General features: G+C 42.3%; 1 protein-coding gene and 1 long non-coding RNA gene across 3 annotated transcripts in view; one reads left to right on the top strand and one right to left on the bottom strand.

Moving 5' to 3' along the window:
* The window catches only part of LOC129857947 (Kv channel-interacting protein 1-like), a 42067-nt gene that overhangs the window by 2673 nt on the left and 19774 nt on the right, over positions 1–19620 (bottom strand). For both annotated transcript variants that reach the window (XM_055926662.1, XM_055926663.1), the window contains exons 2-6: positions 5711–5835; positions 5497–5566; positions 5305–5375; positions 5024–5131; positions 3317–3484 (exon numbers count right to left, since the gene is read on the bottom strand). In XM_055926662.1, the coding sequence (XP_055782637.1) occupies positions 3317–3484; positions 5024–5131; positions 5305–5375; positions 5497–5566; positions 5711–5835 (542 nt within the window). The remainder of the gene's footprint in view (positions 1–3316; positions 3485–5023; positions 5132–5304; positions 5376–5496; positions 5567–5710; positions 5836–19620) is intronic.
* On the top strand, positions 7833–12982 carry LOC129857948 (uncharacterized). The gene is made up of 4 exons (XR_008759970.1): positions 7833–7916; positions 10526–10628; positions 10746–10801; positions 11069–12982. It is a non-coding gene; the product is annotated as an uncharacterized LOC129857948 (long non-coding RNA).

Below are 19620 nucleotides of genomic sequence, written 5' to 3'. Positions count from 1 at the left end.
ACATACACAGTGGTGGAACAAGTACCCAACTGTCCTACTAGAGAAAAATGTAAAATATCTTAATAGAAAATGACTCAAGTAAAAGTTACCCAGTAAAATTCTACTTGAGTAAAAGTCTAAAAGTATTTGTTTTAAAATATACTTAAGTATCAAAAGTAAAAGTATAAATCACTTCAAATTCCTTATATTAAACAAACCTGATGGCACCATTTTCTTGTTTTTAAATTTATGGAAAGCCACGGGCATACTCAACATTCAGACATAATTTACAAGCGAAGCATGTGTGTTTAGTGAGTCCACCAGATCAGAGGCAGTAGGGATAACCAGGGATGTTCGGTTGATAACTGCTTGAATTTGACTATTTTCCTGTCCTGCTAAGCATTCAAAATGTAATGAGTACTTTTGGGTGTCAAGGAAAATGTATCAAGTAAAAAGTACAATATTTTCTTAAGGAATGTAGTGAAGTAAAAGTAGTCAAAAATATAAATAGTTAGTGGTTTTTTGTGCTATCTGTACTTTACTTAAGTAGTACTTTAAAGTATCTTTACATTACTGCACATGCTGTACAGTGCTCAGTGTAGTACTCTGACTGTATCACATAAGTACCACTAGGTGGCAACGAAGACTGAGAAGAGGTTATAAATTAAAATGTCTTACTCAGGCAGTTTAAAATAGAGTACCACATCATGAGTCATAATACCCCAAAAGCCTAGCGGACAAACAAGGAAAGGGTTCCAATAATATTTCCGACACTAATTTTTTCCCCCCATAGAGGACTTTAGAAACACTTAAAATAAGGGCTGTGTTTCGTGTAGGCTCACCCTGGCGTGACGTTTTGATAACCGTGTACATTTCTCTAGGACAAGGTAACTTCTATCGACGTATTTACCCCCCCAAAATGAAACGCTAATTAGCTGCTAATGTGGCAATCATTTTTTTTCAAAGACAAATGCCACGATGAGCTGTAGGGGGCCCATGCGCCTGACATCAATGTTTATACTGTATTTTCATTGAATAAATCATTTTGACAGAAACCCTCCAAAAATGTATTCATAAACCTTTTTAACTGACATATGTTCTAGGAAGCTAAATGTTTATTTCTTGGGCTTCGGGCAAGTGACTGAAAAAGTGCCCCAGGTCTTGAAAAATAGTGCAATGAGTGGGGCTTACTCAGGTGTTCCAAAGAGCATATCAGACCGAGAGCCTAATGCTTCTTAGGTAGCTCTTTATGAGTTTTAGTTGAGAAAATATTCTCTCCTCAGAAGCAACAGTTACACGGATGGTAAAAAATTGCTTGAATACCATAACAACATCAGGAAAACTGGGTTGAAGGGAGTTGTGCTTCAAATACAACAGTTTCGGAACAGTCCCTTATCACTGGTATATCTTGGCATGCATTATTCAAGAATACGTTTAGATTGTGTGCAGCGCCATGAGCATACAATGCACAATGTCTCAGGAAAGGCTGTCTGGGTTGGCAATACAGGCCGTGGTGAATACATTTGCTCACAAAAATGCAAGGCAACGCAGTCCCATGCTGTAGCTACTATAGGCCTCTACATAAAAAAGAGAGACAAGCACAGACACAAATAGACTTTATTCTATGAGAAAGAAAGAGGAAAAGAAAGACACAGAGAAAGAAAGCAAGGAGGACTTCAGCAGACCAGGGGAGTCTCTCAAATTGGCTATAATTGAATTTAATTTGATTCAATTTAATTTACCTTGAATACCGCAGCCCATTTGTGCAGGCTATTAGCCAGACAGAACCCGCTGAGCTCAACAACAAACAGTGGCTGAATTTATCCTCAAGCCAAGTACTTTTTTCTTAATTGTAAGGCTGTTTGATGTGTAATTTTGATAAAAAGTGTATAAATAGCAACTAAATGCGGTATATAGCTATAGATAGTACACTGCATAATGAAAGCATCCCTAGTAAGCTAGTGTTTTGAGGGTGGATTGACTGTATTATTTGGAATTAAAAGACTGGCTTCAAGCATAACAACTTGCTTTCAAAGATGTGTGAGAGCCCGAGGATGGCTCGTGTCATGCAGGTTCCGGCAGGCTATACAGAACAATTGATTTAAAAAATCAATTGGTAGCTACCGCATCAAACATTTATTTTACAATCTGCAATGTTAAAATGTCCAACTTTAATTACTGAACAAGCAATTACATTATTGCCACCAGCCAGCAGTCTACTGTAAATGGCAGCATTTCGACACCATGTACAGCTTTTATGAAATGTTAGGCTTAACATGAGAAAATTACAACCAAATAGGCCTACCAATAAACATGTATCCACTAGCTAAAGCACCGCTATAGGCTACATGCCCTGGCACTAGAGAAAGCATGTCATCGATTCAATAGGCAGCTGCACAGACATGGAGCGATTTCAGCACCATGGACAGTGATCGGTAGTCTATACTTGTGAGTTGCTGTCCGGCTGATGCTTTAAACATTTTTTTTTTTTGGGGGGGGGGGGGGGGGGGGAGTCCAACCTTGCAGGGATCCAGAGAAACTGCATTATGGCAGTGGTGTGAGACCAATGGCTCTTGTCTACTAATTGTCCCCTCCCCGCTCTCTCCGCCCCGCCCGCCCCGAAAAAACGAGGGAATGGGGTGTCTCGCTTTCTCTGCTGTCTCTGGCAAAGAGTAAAGACCAACAGAAGGGGAAAATTATAGTGTAGGATTATTTTACAAGTTATATTATTTTCTAAGTCACTGTTGTGTAGTTCTAAAATAACTAACTGCACAAAAGTGTTTGGAATTGTAATGATAATTGATTATCGACTAACTTGCTCTATTCTGATTGGTCAGATGTTTGTTGGTGGTTAGAAGAGTACAGGAAAAAGCTGAGTTGAAGAGTGCTGGCCTAATGGCCGTGAAAATGGTCAGTTGATCATCACATTTGCATAAGAGTAGTCAGTCTCCATCCAATGTTCGTCTACATAGAGAATGATCAACCCACCATCTAAAACCCTCAAACTACAATAGTATTATACAAGAGTAAGTGGGAGGGATGTTTAATGATCAAATAAAATTGTATTTGGTAAAAGTGACTAGGCAATCAGGATAGATAATAAACAGAGTAGTAGCAGCATATGTGAAGTGTGTGTGTATATACACAGACAGACAGAGACAGACAGAGACAGACAGAGAGACAGACAGAGAGACAGACAGAGACAGACAGAGACAGACAGAGACAGAGACAGAGACAGAGACAGAGACAGAGAGAGAGAGAGAGAGAGAGAGAGAGAGAGAGAGAGAGAGAGAGAGAGAGAGAGATAATCATAGAAGTCCAGAGAACTCCAGTTTACCTCCTGGCAAGACAGAATGAACTCATCCAGAGTGACTACTCCATCTCTGTTCTTGTCCATCTTCTGGAAGAAAGCATCCACATGTTGTTTGGGAGTGTCCGTCTTCAGGGCAGGGTATGTGTACTTCCCCATCATGTCATATATCGCTCTGACTATGTCTGTCATCTCCTGTAACACACACAAAAGCACAGTTTGTCTGTCAGTGGATGTCGAATGTGAAACAAAACACACAATTATTTAGAAATGTACTACACAAGTATTTTATTTATTTTATTTAACCTTTATTTAACTAGGCAAGTCAGTTAAGAACAAATTGTTATTTACAATGACGGCCTACAAAAAGGCAAAAGGCCTTCTGCGGGGACGGGGATTGGGATTTAAAATAAAAATATATAAATATAGGACAGAACACACATCACGACAAGAGAGACAACACAACACTACATAATGAGAGACCTAAGACAACAACATAGCAAGGCAGCAACACATGACAACACAGTATGGTAGCAACATAACATGACAACAACATGGTAACAACACAAAACATAGTTCAAACATTATTAGGCACAGACAACAGCACCAAGGGCAAGAAGGTAGAGACAACAATACATCACGCAAAGCAGCCACAACTGTCAGTAAGAGTGTCCATGATTGAGTCTTTGAATGAAGAGATTGAGATAAAACTGTCCAGTTTGAGTGTTTGTTGCAGCTCGTTCCAGTCGCTAGCTGCAGCGAACTGAAAATACGGGATGCGTGATGTTTGGGGCCCTTTAGCAGAATGTGACTGGCAGAACGGGTGTTATATGTGGAGGATGAGCACTGCAGTAGATATCTCAGATTTGAGACCTAAGAGGGTTTTATAAATAAGCATCAACCAGTGGGTCTTGCGGCGGGTATACAGAGATGACCAGTTTACAGAGGAGTATAGAATGCAGTGATGTGTCCTATAAGGAGCATTGGTGACAAATCTGATGGCCGAATGGTAAAAAAACATCTAGCCATTCGAGAGCACCCTTACCTGCCGATCTATAAATTATGTCTCCGTGAACTAGCATGGGTAGGATGGTCATCTGAATCAGGGTTAGTTTGGCAGCTGGGGTGAAAGAGGAGCGATTACGATAGAGGAAACAAAGTCTAGATTTAACTTTAGCCTGAAGCTTTGATATGTGCTGAGAGAAGGACAGTGTACCGTCTAGCCATACTCCCAAGTACTTGTATGATGTGACTACCTCCAGCTGAGTATAAGACTGTATCATCTGCATATTAAGGGATGAGAGAGCTTCCTACTGCCTGAGCTATGTACTCCCTTGGTGACAGGCAGTGGCTGAGACAGCAGATTTTCTGACTTTGAACACTGCACTCTTTGAGAAAGGTAGTTAGCAAACCAGGCCAAAGACCCCTCAGAGACACCAATACTCCTTAGCCGGCCCACAAGAAGGGAATGGTCGACCGTATCAAAAGCTTAGGCCAAGTCAATAAAAATAGCAGCACAACATTGCTTAGAATCAAGGGCAATGGTGACATCACTGAGGACCTTTAAGGTTGCAGTGACACATCTATAACCTGAGCGGAAACCAGATTGCATACCGGAGAGAAAACTATAGACATCAAGAAAGCCAGTCGTAAACTGTATGCTGTACCCACTTACATGTGCACCTCACACACGAGCACACACGTACGCGCACACACACACACACACACACACACCTCCTTGCTGATGTAGCCATCTCTGTTTATGTCATACAGGTTGAAAGTCCACGTCAACTTCTCCCTCACTGATCCCCTCAGTAAGATGGACAGAGCCATGACAAAGTCCTGGAGGAGGGAGAGAATGAGACACTGTCACGGGGAGAACAAGAGGGAGAGTGATCCAGCACGGAATGCACGAAGGGTAAGTGATCAGAGGATCGTGAGAGAGAGGGAGGGGGGGGGGGAGAGGGAGAGAGAAAGAGAGGGGGGAATTTGAGACGCGGTAGAGGAATGTTGACCTCAAACTTGATGGATCCGCTGTGTGCTGAGTCAAAGGCGTCGAACAGGTAGTGTGCGTAGGAACTGGCATCTGCAGAGCATTGGAGAGAAGATAGATACATGTCACTCTTTGTGTGCTTACGCAACATACCCACTACACAACTCAACACCTTTACATGTTATGGAGACACATACACAAACTAATTTCTTACCTCCATGGGGAAAGAACTGGGCGTATATCTGTTTGAAGGTGTCCTCGTTCACCACCCCACTAGGGCACTCCTACGGTGGAAATAGAAAGAGAGAAAGAAAGACGGAGAGACAAAAAGAGAGAGAGAGAGATCAGCCCCAGAGAGACATCGGTGACGGGCACTAAGTGATGAAGTGATGGAGAAATGGAATGACAAGTATAGACTGACTACATACGTTTTTGAAGCCACGGTAAAGGACTTGTAGCTCTCTCTTGCTGAAGTTGCTCTGAGCCTCCAGTTTATCCAGCCCTTCTGGCCGATGACACACAACGCTCAGCTCAAAATCATCATCAATTTTATCTAGAGAGAGAGACATATATACTGTAGATAGGAGATTTTCACAAAAGGTTGCATTTTAATCAGCTATGGAAAATAGAAATAGGTAGGGAGAGAGAGAGAGAGATAGAAAGGGGAAGTAAAGAGCGGTTCAGGTAAGAGAGGGCACAATAAGACAGTGGGAGAGATGGAGCAGAGAGAAAAAGAGACACAGGAGGGTAGAGAGAGTGACCTCAGTGACCTGATCATTAACAATTCATTACTGCCTCTGCCAGAGGGGAGGGGACCAGAGGACGGGCAGACGGACACACGGGCACACACGCACCTACACTCCTCCAGGCCATTTGGTTTCATTCTGGTGGCAGAGCTGTCTCTGTCAGTGTCTCATTAGTGAGAGGTGGAGAGTGCTGACTCTAGCCCGAGGTGAGGTAATTCAGACACAACTCACCTGGGAAGCCAAGTGACACTTACGTTACAGCTGCTCTGACAGGTGCACTGTTCAATGATACTGTACAGTCACACATGCACTGACACACAAAACCAGCCTCACACAGAGCTAGGGTTGCAAAGCTACTGGTATTTTACCAAAGCTACTGGAATCTGCGGTAATTTTGGTAATTAACAGCAAATCTATGGCAATCTATGGTAACTTTTATCATTTATACTAACTACACTACTTTATGTTAACTTAAGACATTTATTAATGTACAGTATTCCTTTTTTGGGCCCGCTTTAAATTATGTGCGGCTTATAACGGCTTCATAAACACTACTTAAATGTGTGGAAATCATCTATAACCGTATGTCATGCTTTATAACTGTGGGACATAACTCCCAATGTCAAATGTGGCATAACCCACTATGTCAAATATTACATAAACATGTGCTTTATAAAGGGTGACATAAGCACCACTTAATAAAGGCCTTATAAATCATATTAAATTGAGGCTTCACGAAGCATTTCTAACCCTGTCATGCATCTTGGTAGAGCATTGCAACGCCAAGGTATTGGGTTCGATTCTCGGGACCACCCATACGTAAAAATGTATTCACGCATGACTGTAGGTCGCTTTGGATAAAAGTGCCTGCAAAATGTTATATTATATTTCACTAAAACATTTTTAGGATGGCCCAACCTCTTTCCCTCTTCGGTGCATGGTCAATATTGGACCTGACCTCAATTTCCCCCAAAATGCTAAGCTGCAGGATGACACACACTCTAAAGTGCAGTCACGCGCATCAAAAATCATTGGTAGGGCATACATTACATTTTTTTGCCTACTTGTTTTTTTGCCCAAATTCTGTTTTCTTGGTTTTGTTTTCACAGGTTTCGGATTTCCCCCAGTTTTTCTGGTTTAACCGATTTTTTTCACGTTTTTTTAATGGGAAAAAAAAATACAACTTTTGATTTTCTGTCTTCACAACAATGCTTAAACCACATCAGGGTTTGAAACATAGATTTGTTTTTAGTGTAATTTCCCTTTAATTCAGTGAGCATGCCCTGCACTGTTAGCGTGTTTTCTACAGTGCGTTACGCGCACATGTGATATGATTCGGATGCCAATGAATACTCTACTTGCTGGAGCCTCACGTGGAGGAAAGACTAGCGGGAGGAAGGAGTTCGCTTCTGCTGCAGTGTTCATAGTCAAATATTACGCATTGTGGCTGTGCTTCGCGTAAAAGGCCAGAAACACTCCGTATTATTCAGAGCCCCAAGAAAGGACACCATATACAGTATACATTCTACAGACCCTACTGAGTAATCCCTAACATACATTTACTGCGGCACCCAGAATAGTTATTGCTGAAAGCCAATATGTATTCCATATACAGTGATTCGCATTGGCGGCATTTATTTATTTAAAACCAAAATGTAATGCAAATGTCACTTAAACATGAACAAATATGAATCATTTTAATGTTTCAGCAATAATTGTTCATATATCATGAATGGGTATCAAATATTTTATACTATTACGTGGGAGACTTTTATTGAGAACATTTCGTAAAATCCGTGATCCGGAAGTACTTTTTTAGTGTTGCTGACGAGACGCTGAACATGTGATGAGTTTGAACATCAACTGCCACCGAACAGTAAAAAAACAAGTAAATTAAGCTTTATGTATTATAATCTAAATGATTTTGTAGTAGTTACGTGTTGAGTTAGATTACATACAGTAGCTACCTCATTGTTATTTTAAATAATTTCGGTGACCTCACCGAAATGTAGCTTGCTAGCAGGCTCAGCTAAATACAATTCACCCTAGATACAGCCATGTCTCATGGTCACATTATGACATTTGTAAATGAAAGAGAAATATAATAATAATACGAATTGAATGGAGTTTCCCATCTTCCCATTCAGAGTTTCTGGCTCAGCACAGAAATTCCCTTATCCAGATGGTGGGACAAAGGCATTTCCTAACAAACCTGCTAACTTTCTTTGTTGTTACTTTTAAGGTTGGAACCAACATGCAGTACCTTTAGCAGGAAGAAAGACAATAACCATTTGCCAGCTCAAAGACAAGCTACACTATTCACAGCCCTGTGTAATGTTCAACGTAATTGCATTGCTGGACTTTATGAAACTGTTTTAGCTGTTAGTGATCATTTCCTATATGTTAATACATTTGTGTTTACATCATTAAGCGTTTATGTATGTGGAATTAACGACCAAAGGTGTCTGACCTTATAGGAAGTACAGCGTCATATGATATAAGACATTTATGTGTATGTTAATAATGACCAAATGGGTCTGACTTTATAGTAATTACAGCACCATATGATATAAGGCATTTGTTTACAGTACCAGTCAAAAGAGTGGACACAGCTACTATAACACATATGGAATCATGTAGTAACCCAAAAATTGTTAAACAAATCAAAATATATATTTATATGAGATTCTTCAAAGTAGCCACCCTTTGCCTTGATGACAGCTTTGCACACTCTTGACATTCTCTCAACCAGCTTCATTAGGTAGTCACCTGGAATGCATTTCAATTAACAGGTCTGCCTTGTTAAAAGTTTATTTGTAGAATATCTTTACTTAATGTGTTTGAGCCAATCAGTTGTTTTGTTACAAGGTAGGGTGGTGTACAGCCCTATTTGGTAAAAGACCAAGTCCATATTATGGCAAGATCAGCTCAAATAAGCAAAGAGAAACGACAGTCCATCACTACTTTAAGACATGAAGGTCAGTCAATACGGAACATTTCAAGAACTTTGAAAGTGTCATTAAGTGCAGTCGCAAAAAAAGTCCTATGGTGAAACTGGCTCTCATGAGGATAGCCGCAGGAAAGGAAGACCGAGCGTTGCCTATGCTGCACAGGATCATTTAATTAGTTAACTGCACCTCAGATTGCAGCCCAAATAAATGCTTCACAGAGTTCAGGTAACAGACACATCTCAACATCAACTGTTCAGAGGAGACAGCGTGAATCAGGCCTTCATGGTTGAATGTCTGCAAAGAAACCACCACTAAAGGACACCAATAAGAAGAAGAGACTTGCTTGGGCCAAGAAACACACGCAATGGACATTAGACCGGTGGAAATCTGTCCTTTGGTCTGATGAGTCCAAATTTGAGATTTTTGGTTCCAACCGGCGCGTCTTTGTGAGACGCAGAGTAGGTAAACAGATGATCTCCGCATGTGTAGTTCCCACCGTAAAGCATGGAAGAGGAGGTGTGATGGTGCTTTGCTGGTGACACTGTCAATTATTTATTTAGAATTCAAGGCACACTTAACCAGCATGGCTACCACAGCATTCTGCAGCGATACGCCATCCCATCTGGTTTGCACTTAGTGGGACTATAATTTGTTTTTCAACAGGACAATGACACAAAACACACCTCCAGGTTGTGTAAAGGCTATTTGACCAAGAAGGAGAGTGATGGTGCTGCATCAGATGAGATGGTTTGGGATGAGTTGGACCACAGAGTGAAGGAAAAGAGGCCAACAAGTGCTCAGCATATGTGGGAACTCCTTCAAGACTGTTGGAAAAGCATTCCTCATGAAGCTGGTTGAGAGAATGCCAAGAGTGTGCAAAGCTGTCATCAAGGCAAAGGGTGGCTACTTTGAAGAATCTAAAATATATGTTGATGTTTAACACTGTTTTTTGGTTACTACCTGATTCTATATGTGTTATTTCATAGTTACTTATTTTCACAACTTCCACCAGTTTGATGCCAAAACATTGACAACAAATAAATATTTGCATAGTAAAATAAATAGAAGTGTGTAAAAAAAATACATTTCATGATGAAACTTTCATATTAAACACCAACGTGTTCACTAAGTTGATGGTTTATATTTAGGATAATGTTTTACAGCTTTGTCATTACATTTTCATCTTATTTAATCATTTCATATATTTGACATGTGATAAGGCCAGAGATAATTACAGACACCCATGATAACCTGAAGTCCCCAAAAGGGCCACTAGATGTCTTCTTATAGATTACAAAAACTATTCGGTAGTTTACATAGAACATTTCTAGCAATATACCCTCCCTTTGCAACCCTAAACACAGGTAACAGTAGTTCGCTCCCCCCCCCCCAACTATTAGCCTTGTCCCCCCTGTACCTTCACACCCCATAATACTACAGCAATAGTCATAGACATCAATACTCCTAGCTATCTTCCATTCATATGGAAGTAATATCAGAGTTTTGCACAGTACACATTTACAGCCTTTTAACTCTATTTGCTCAGCAGGCTAACACGGTCAAGAGACACAGACTATCCGGGTTGATATTCAGCATAGTACTGGTGCCAGTGGTAACTACTCACCCTCGACATGGATGACCCCCACAAGGTGCAGTAGTTTAACCGCCCCGCAGATCAGAAGCATAATAGCTATGATATGGAGACTGCTCGCCTCGTGTTCTCCCTCATTATCCATCTCTCTTTTATCTATCTCTATATGTATCAGGTCTACCGCTGGTTTTTCCCTTTCTTCCTGGTCTCCTATCTTCCCCTGCTCTGGCGGTACGTATCTAAACTTTCTACAGGACGTATCCCACCCCTCTCTCCCCTTCCCCTCTATCTCTACTTCTGTCTCCTCTCACTGACTGCAACCACTGTCATTATACCTGCCTCGCTCTCTCTCTCTCTCCACCTCTCCCCTCCTTATCCACCTCGCCCTCCCTCGGGCATCTCTCCCTCTTACCTTCGCACCATGCCTGTGATCCTCACTCCCCTTATCCCCAGTTTCCCGCTCTCTCTCTCATTCCCTCCCCCTTTCTCTCTGTTTAGTAATAGAATGTCCTTCACTCTCAGGATGGACCCCACCTCCAGGGCGAGAGATGACCCACTGAACCTACCAGGACAATGATAGACTCACCTTCAACCTGCCAGCTGTGTGTGTGTGTGTGTGTGTACTGTACGTCACAGAGCTGTGCTTAACTTGCTTGAAAGTAACTGCTAAATGGACGTTATATCCTTTAAATGACACACAATTACAATAGACACAAGTTATTGTCCCCCATGTAAACCAACCAGTGACGCCAAGAGCTTTTATTTTTACCTAGAAATTACATTCCACTGTATGTGTAGGCCGTCATTGTTCTTAACCGACTTGCATAGTTAAATAAAGGTTAAATAAAAATCAAAAATACAAATTAATAAAGTAAAATCAACTTGCAGTAATTAAAATTTGCCAGTAGAGGGAGGCAGACACTCTTGCAAGATTAGATCCTTGACTGTCATTGTCCACTTCCTCCTTTCATATTGGTCTAATGGTATTATTTCCAGAACCTGTTCAGCACTTTGAACATGTCTGGTCAGGGTTTCCTTACAATGGAGTGGGCGGCAGGTAGCCTAGCAGTTAAGCGAGATGGGCCAGTAACCAAAAGGTCTCTGGTTTGAATCTCCAAACTGACTAGGTGATTTTTTTGTTGTTGTCGATGTGTAAGCACTTAATCCTAATTGCTTCTGTAAGTCTCGCTGGATAAGCGGGTGATGTAAATAAGTGTATGCGTCCCTATTCTTCTCTTCTGCCGTTCTATTCAAACTGATCCCGGTAATCGTTCTGTATGAGATGCTCGTTTGCATAATCTGAATCAGGCAAGAGCTACAGCTGCTTCTCATTGGCCATTTAACAGCGACGAGCAGTCTCTCAGAAGCATAACCACTACTCTGACATCACCACACTGAGCAGGTACAGTGCCGTCAGAAAGAATTCGCACCCCTTATCTACATTTTGTTGTTACAGCCTGAATTTGAAATGGATTACATTGAGATGTTGTGTCACTGATCCACACACAATAACCCATTATGTCAAAGTGCAATTATGTTTTTAGAAATGATCAACAACCAATTTGACAGCTTGGAAGACTTTTTGAAAGAATAAATGGGCAAATATTGTACAATCCAGGTGTGCAACGCTCTTAGGCCCCAATTCTGACCCGAGGTAAGAGCGTGTGAAGGGAACGTAGGATTAGAAGAGCATGCTATTCACCCACTATTCGTTTTGGGTGGAGATGGAATAAATGAAGGTGTGGCAGAGGTGTGTCTACAGATACACAGTATTCTGACCTTGACTTCATTCCCTCATAATTCCACCACCTTTACACGTGAGGAAACCATGAGTAAAGTCCAGCGAATCTGCCGGTTCCAAGAGGAAAAAGCAGCATCTTTTTTTCCCCCTGATGGAAATAACAGAATTCTCCGTGCACAGTGATTTATAAATTAGTAAGTGATATTGATAAGAGCTAGGTAAATTAGTAATCTGTTTGTAGAAGGGGATTGTAAATACAAATAGTATTTGTTTTAGATGATTTTTCCTTATGATCCCTGGGGATTAATGTGAAACTAGCCATACAAACTGAAAGTCATATCAACATGACATGTATTGCGGCCCCTTTTCCACAGTCAAATTGTAAATAAACAGTTTTGCCGTTATTCTGAATTTGAATTGCACGGATGAAATGTGGAGACTAATGCTATAGACATCAGTAGGGCTGATGAGTTGATCTGTGCACTTTGTCTCGATTATGTGCCCGGGCTTTTCTCCATTTTATTTGACAGTTTGTAACATGTTAAATATTAGCCACTATCGGGAGCCACCGTCAGTAATACCCACATACATGTATTTTTGCATCATTCCATTCCGTTTAGCTCTCTTCCCTCTGTCACATCCATGTAGTTGTTCCTGAGGGTCGCTGGCATTAGTGGATCATATTAGGCTAACGTTGTACAATCGTTTGGGACATGTAGCCTAGTTGCATCATTATGGAACTCAGACCACACGTAGCAGGTTAAACCTGGCACACGGTTCATAATGACTGGATCGTTGTCGTACAGTTCCATGATCAGTGAGGGTTAGGGTCTATTTATAGGACTGTTGTTCAACCCCTATTGTACGCTTTTTTTCCCACCTTCCAATATTTCGTGGATTGAACTTGAATATGGAAACTTTCAGGGTGGATCAAACCACTGTACTTTTTAGTCATCGTTATATTTTGTGTGCAAAGGTTCATTTTTTGTACTTTCCTATCACAAAAATTTGACTGAATAATCTACAAGAATGTATCTACCAGTTGGTTCTGAAACAGAGATGACTCTGCATAGATGGCTTTCTTTCTTGGCGCCCTATATTCTGACCCTGTTCTCTCAATGTATTCTAATGAGTCTGTCGACCAAATTCTAATTAAAGGTGCACCTTATTTAAAGGGATGGCTTAAGATAAATGTACTTTAAACCCCATTCAATGAAAACTCCACGAGAATATCTGTTGGCAACTCGATAAGGCAAGTCTGAATACTAAATACTGAGAAGTGCGTAGGAAAGGCGTGTGTAGGAAGGGCGTAAAATCCTAAGTCGCCATAAATGCCTAAGTCAGGATCGGGCCCTAAGACTTACACAGAATGATAGAGTTTTTCTTCCACTTTGACATGACAAAGTATTTTGTGTAGATCGTTGACAAAAATAACAATAAGTCCATTGTAATCCAAAATTTAAAAAAAGTATGCGCGCAAAAGTCAAGGGGCATGAGTACTTTCTGAACGCACTACATATGGATCACTAACATAGACATATTACACACTTTTACACACACAACTGGAGTACCACAGCCTTACCTCATACACTCACAACCAGTGGAAATAAGACGCTCATTTCTAAATCCCATTTGACTAAAGCAACTGTATCGACTTCAGGGTGGCAAATTGGCATACCTCAACAACAGGGTTCACCCTTCACACGGCAATAAATCACTGTCAAATTTGAGGCAGCCCCACTGCCAATGTACGTGATCACCAGCCTTTTTGAATGGCTCGCTATGTCCAAAACAGACACACAGAGAGTGGCATCTCCACAGATTCTTAGAGAGTGAAAAAGCAACACACCCAGGCAAAACAGGCAGAAACTGACCGACAAAGATTCAGCAAACACACACACACCACTTCAGTAATTATTACCCTAATGCCATGAGACAGTCAGTGTGAAAGGCATTAGAGTTTATCCGTCCGCTCATCCCCATGGACAAGAAGAGAGGATTCTGCATGCATGGTGTCCGCAGATGAAGACACACGCATACTACTAGATAGTCAACTGAGGCTGTCGTCACAGGATGTCTTGGTTAATAAGCACTCTCACACCCTGTAATACAAAGTCTACACCACAGTGTGGGTGAGAGACGGAACGGGAGGGAGGGAGGGAAAGGGGATTAAATGAGAGAGGTGGATGAGGGAGACAAATAGAGGGATGTGGAAGGGTTGGGATGAGAGCGAGGAGAAAGATGCAGATGATACAATCTGAAGTGTGTGGGAGAGAGAGAGACAGAAAGAAAGAGATAAAGAGAAACAGAAGAGTGCAATGAGCAGGAGAGGAGGATACGAGAGCACAACAGAGAGGGAGGAAGGAGACAGATTGGGGACAACAAAAAGATGAGGTTGACAGATAGAGCGAGGGAGGAAGAGATATGGAGAGAGATGACGAGGAAAGGAAAGCAAGACAGAGAGAGATGGCAGAAAAGACACAAAGGGACAGAAAATAGGAGAGCGAGAGTGGCAGTGAGAGAGGAGATGAAGACAACATTGCTTCAGGGGTCCAGGTGAGGGAGGGAACGGTGGAGGCGGAAGAGAAGGAATGAACAAATCACCAGAGGGAAAAAGCCATCAAAAACCCTCTGTTGAGACTCAGTCAGACTGACTGTCACAGAGGAGACACACACAGGCACTGTCACAGAGACAACAAGCAGCAGAGAACATCAGGGAGATAGAAACCGAACAGGATAACACACGTCGAGAGCACAGCTTTATTATGATAAAGCGATGACATGACAATGCATTACTAGAATAGGACTATAATCACCTTATACATATCACATATTATGTGTAACATGTCACAAGGGATATCTGACTGTAATCTGACGTTCTCACAGCCTCATATTGAACGCAGAGTATATGGAGGGAACTGGGAACAAGACATATAATGCACTAAACTATATTTAATCATGTACGTGTTCATATACAGTATTTCATAATATAAAACATATGATAAGTTAGCCAATGGGATTTACACTGAACAACATTTTATTTTTAAACAACAGTTTACAGTTCATATAATGAAATCAGTCAATGTAAATAAATTCTTTAGATTTCTCAGGACTGTGAATACAGATATGAATCTGTTGGTCACAGATACATTTAACAAAAAAGGTAGGGGTGTGGATCAGAAAGCCAGTCAGTATCTGGTGTGATCACCAATTGCCTCATGCAATTTTGGAATTTTGTCCCACTCCTCTTCAATGGCTGTGCGAAGTTGCTGGATATTGGCGGGAACTGAAACACGCTTTCGTACACGTCGATCCAGAGCATCCCAAACATGCTCAATAGGTGAAACATGAGGTGATGGAGGCGGACAAATGGCACGACAATGGGCCTCAGGATCCCGTCACGTTTTCTCTGTACATTCAAATTGGCATCGATAAAAGGCAATTGTGTTCGTTGTTCATAGCTTATGCGGCCCATACTTGAAGCCCACCGCCACCATGGGGCACTCTGTTCTCAAAGTTGACATCAGCAAACTGCTCGCCCACACAACTCCATACACACTGTCTGCCATCTGCCAGGTACAGTTGAAACCGGGATTCATCCGTGAAGAGAACACTTCTCCAGCCTGCCAGTGGCCATCGAAGGTGAGTGTTTGCCCACTGAAGTCGGTAATGATGCCGAACTGCAGTCAGGTCAAGACCCTGGTGAGGACGAAGAGCACGCACATGAGCTTCCCTGAGACGGTTTCTGACAGATTGTGCAGAAATACTTCAGTTTCATCAGCTGTCCGTGTGGCTGGCCTCATACGATCCTGCAGGTGAAGAAGCCGGATGTGAAGGTCCTGGGTTGGCGTGGTTACACGTGGTCTGCGTTTGTGAGGCCGGTTGGACGTACTGCCAAATTCTCCAAAACATTGTTGTCTTGGCAAAGGTGAAATGCTCACTAACAGGGATGTAAACAAATTTGTGCACAAAATTTGAAAGAAATAAGCATTTTCTGCGCATGGAACATTTCTTGGATCTTTTATTTCAGCTCATGAAAATGGGACCAACACTTTACACGGTGCTTATATATTTGTGTTCAGTTGAATGTTATAATGTTACAATATGGCAATAGCCCATATGGAAATATCCTAGAATGACAGAGTAGTATGAAAAAGTATGCAAATGAGCAATAAGTAATATGCAAAAGAATGCAAATGAGCAATAAGCACATTTTCTTCTGGCTAACATGGAGAGCAACCGATCCTCAATACCCCCTTCTCTCCCCTCTCCCTTTCATAACCACCCCCCCTCTCTATTTCTTTCTCTCTCTCGTAACCTGTGAGTACATGCCCTATACGGCCTTGGTTAACTTTGGACCCACATGTCCTATAACACCGCGCTGACCTGTCCCTCCCAAAACGGACATCTTTTGTTGCCATGACGACCGTGCTTCCAAGGTAACAGGCAAGAAAAGAGTGTGTGAGCAGAGTGATAAATACCTTGTGCATGTGTGTGTGTGCGTGCGTGCGTGCGTGCGTGTGCGCACAGCAGTGGAGGGGCGACACACACACATGCAAGGTATTTATCACTCTGCTCACATACTCTTCTCTCTTCTTCAGACACACACACACACGTCACTTCCTTCCACCTCCAACACATGGACATGCAAACACACAGACACCACCCTGGCATGCACATAGACATGAACACTAGCTATACATTCTCTCTTTCCTGATGAAACTCTCTCTCGCTCTTTAGTTTTTACACACCTGTTACCTCAGTCTCTCTCTCACACAAACATTCAACAGATGCTTCCATGGTGTAGTAACACAGTTACCTGATTATTAGTGTGTGTGTGTGTGTGTGTGTGTGTGTTTGACTTTATATTGGTTGCGTGTGTTATTGCTAGGTGTAGGTTGTGTTGTTTTCATAAATGTGTGTATGTGAGTGCTAACACTCTTTTTTTAAGTTGTGTGTGTGCGTGTGTGCACGTACATGCGCATGTGTCTCTCCTCTGGACGGCCTCCCCTCCTCTCCCCCTTGGTTCTCTCCCCCATGGTTAACGTGCCCACCACAGCGCCCATGTTGTAGTCATGGTAACAGCCTTGTCTACGCTCGGTCTGTCCGAAGAGGTTTCGTCACATGTCTGACAGTTTGCACTCCCACTCCTTCCCTCTCTCCACTCATGCCGCTCATGGACCGACCCACTCTTCCGGTCTTCTACTCTCTCAATCTCTGTGGTGGCGCTTAGCTCCTCTCCCTCCCTCTCCTTCTCTCTCTCACCTGTTACACATTAGTAGTTGCTGCTGTGCTCCTACCCCCAAAATACTCTAGAGCAGGCCTGGGCAATTCCAGTCCTCGAGGGCCTGATTGGTGTCACACTTTTCCCCCATCCCCTAGCAAACAATCCGTAAATCAGTAAATCTGTGAATCCGTGAGAGGTTGATTCATTGAATCATAGATCATGATTTCACTACTGTTAAACCATTCCACCCCCCTTAAGTATAAACATGACACTCAAACACACAGAATTACACACACACACACACACACACACACACACCCTCCACAAACCAATTATTTACGTTAACGAAATTGATTTCATACATAATCATACTGTCACACAAGCACCTTCATAAGACACACAAATAATTCTCAAGGGGACAGAGACCTGTGTGTCACATCTTCTCCTGCCCCCCCCCCCCCCCCCCCCCCACCCCTGACACACACAGCCCTCATAGCTTGTACATGAAGCACACACAGCCCTCCAATCGATCAACCATCTCACTTATCACCCAGTCCATGCATCATTACATCCCCCAGTACATACATGAATCTATAAAACGCACACTAGGAGAGCGCAGAGTGAGACAGAAAGGAGGAGAGAGAGAGAGAGAGGAAGGGAGGTGGAGGGGGAGTGTGAGGAAAGGGTGGGAGAGGAAAAGGAGGAGGATGAGGAGGTGATGGACTTAAAAAAAGGGAAGAGAAACAGGAAGAGAAGGGGAGAGAGAGGGTGTAGAGAGAGAAAGATGTAATAGACAGGTGTTAGGGAGCGAGGTGGAGAGAAGGGGGGGGATCATGATATGTTAGTTTTTTTAATCACCGCTAGGACCCATTTCTCAATGCTTACTGTATGTCACTTTTTCCACACTCTTCACACAGTTCTCCTAACCAACTTTCAGCTTGGCACAGCAGTTCATTTCACATCCAAAATGCACTAAAACGACCAAAACACTTCATACACGTCTCAAATCAACTCATTCTTCCATAACACTAGCAAAGGTTGTCACCCAACAAGCACCCTTTGTCACTCATAAAACAATGACCTAAAAAAACACTAACAACAGGTAGCATTACACAATGTTTTCTTTTGTAAAATGTCTTTACAAAACCAGAATGACCCCTCTCTACTGTTTAGAATTCACGGCAGTATATGTTACAGGAATGTATCAGACATGATGCAATATGCTTCAATATGTTTGTCATTTTTTGGCATTGAGTGATTCCAAAAGACAAGAATTTGTATATACACCATCTACCGATACAGATACAGTAGCAATGCTAGTCAACCCTATCTTCTGCATTTGGCCACAGGTTCTCATCCACATCACATCTTATGTCATCTTGGGCAATACACCTAGGAACTAGTCTATTGGCATGCCTGGTCCATCCCTGGCAATCTTCTGCAGATATGTCCAGGCATCCAGCATTCATTGCGTCCAGGAGGGACATTTGATCATGTGGATGGTGGTCATAAATCTTCCACCTCCTTGAGGAAAAGAATTCCTCTGTGGGGTTGAAGAATGGAGAGTAAGGTGGGAGGAAAAGTGACACCATTCTGGGATGGCTGCAAACCACTCTGTGACTGCACAGGGAGTGGTGAAATGCCACATTGTCCCATACAATTACAAACGTTGGCCGATTTGGCCTCACTGCAACCCTTTCCTCACCTGGCACAACCCTTCCATAGAGGTCATCCAGGAATGAAATGAGACGCTCGGTGTTGTATGGCCCAATTAGCGGTTTGTGTAACAGCAATCCATCAGAGGATATTGCTGCACACATTGTGATGTTAGCAACCCTTCTGGCGCGGGACATACACTGTGGCTCTTTTCCCAATCACATTCCTTCCTCGCCGCAGTGTTTTGGCCAAGTTGAAACCAGCCTCATCCACAAAGATGAATATGTGGGGTGTTTGCCTGGCTTCAATCTCCATGACTCTCTCAAATAAATCCACATGGCAACAAAAGAGTTAGGCTATTACGGTAGTTTACATTATACCTTTAAACATGCCATTGTGTGCCTCTGCCCTGTTTGGTTTTGTTCA

Source organism: Salvelinus fontinalis, chromosome 6, assembly GCF_029448725.1.
Source record: "Salvelinus fontinalis isolate EN_2023a chromosome 6, ASM2944872v1, whole genome shotgun sequence".
Lineage (NCBI taxonomy): Eukaryota > Metazoa > Chordata > Actinopteri > Salmoniformes > Salmonidae > Salvelinus > Salvelinus fontinalis.
The sequence above is the reverse complement of the archived record's forward strand: the minus strand, read 5'-3'. Positions and strand labels throughout refer to the sequence as shown.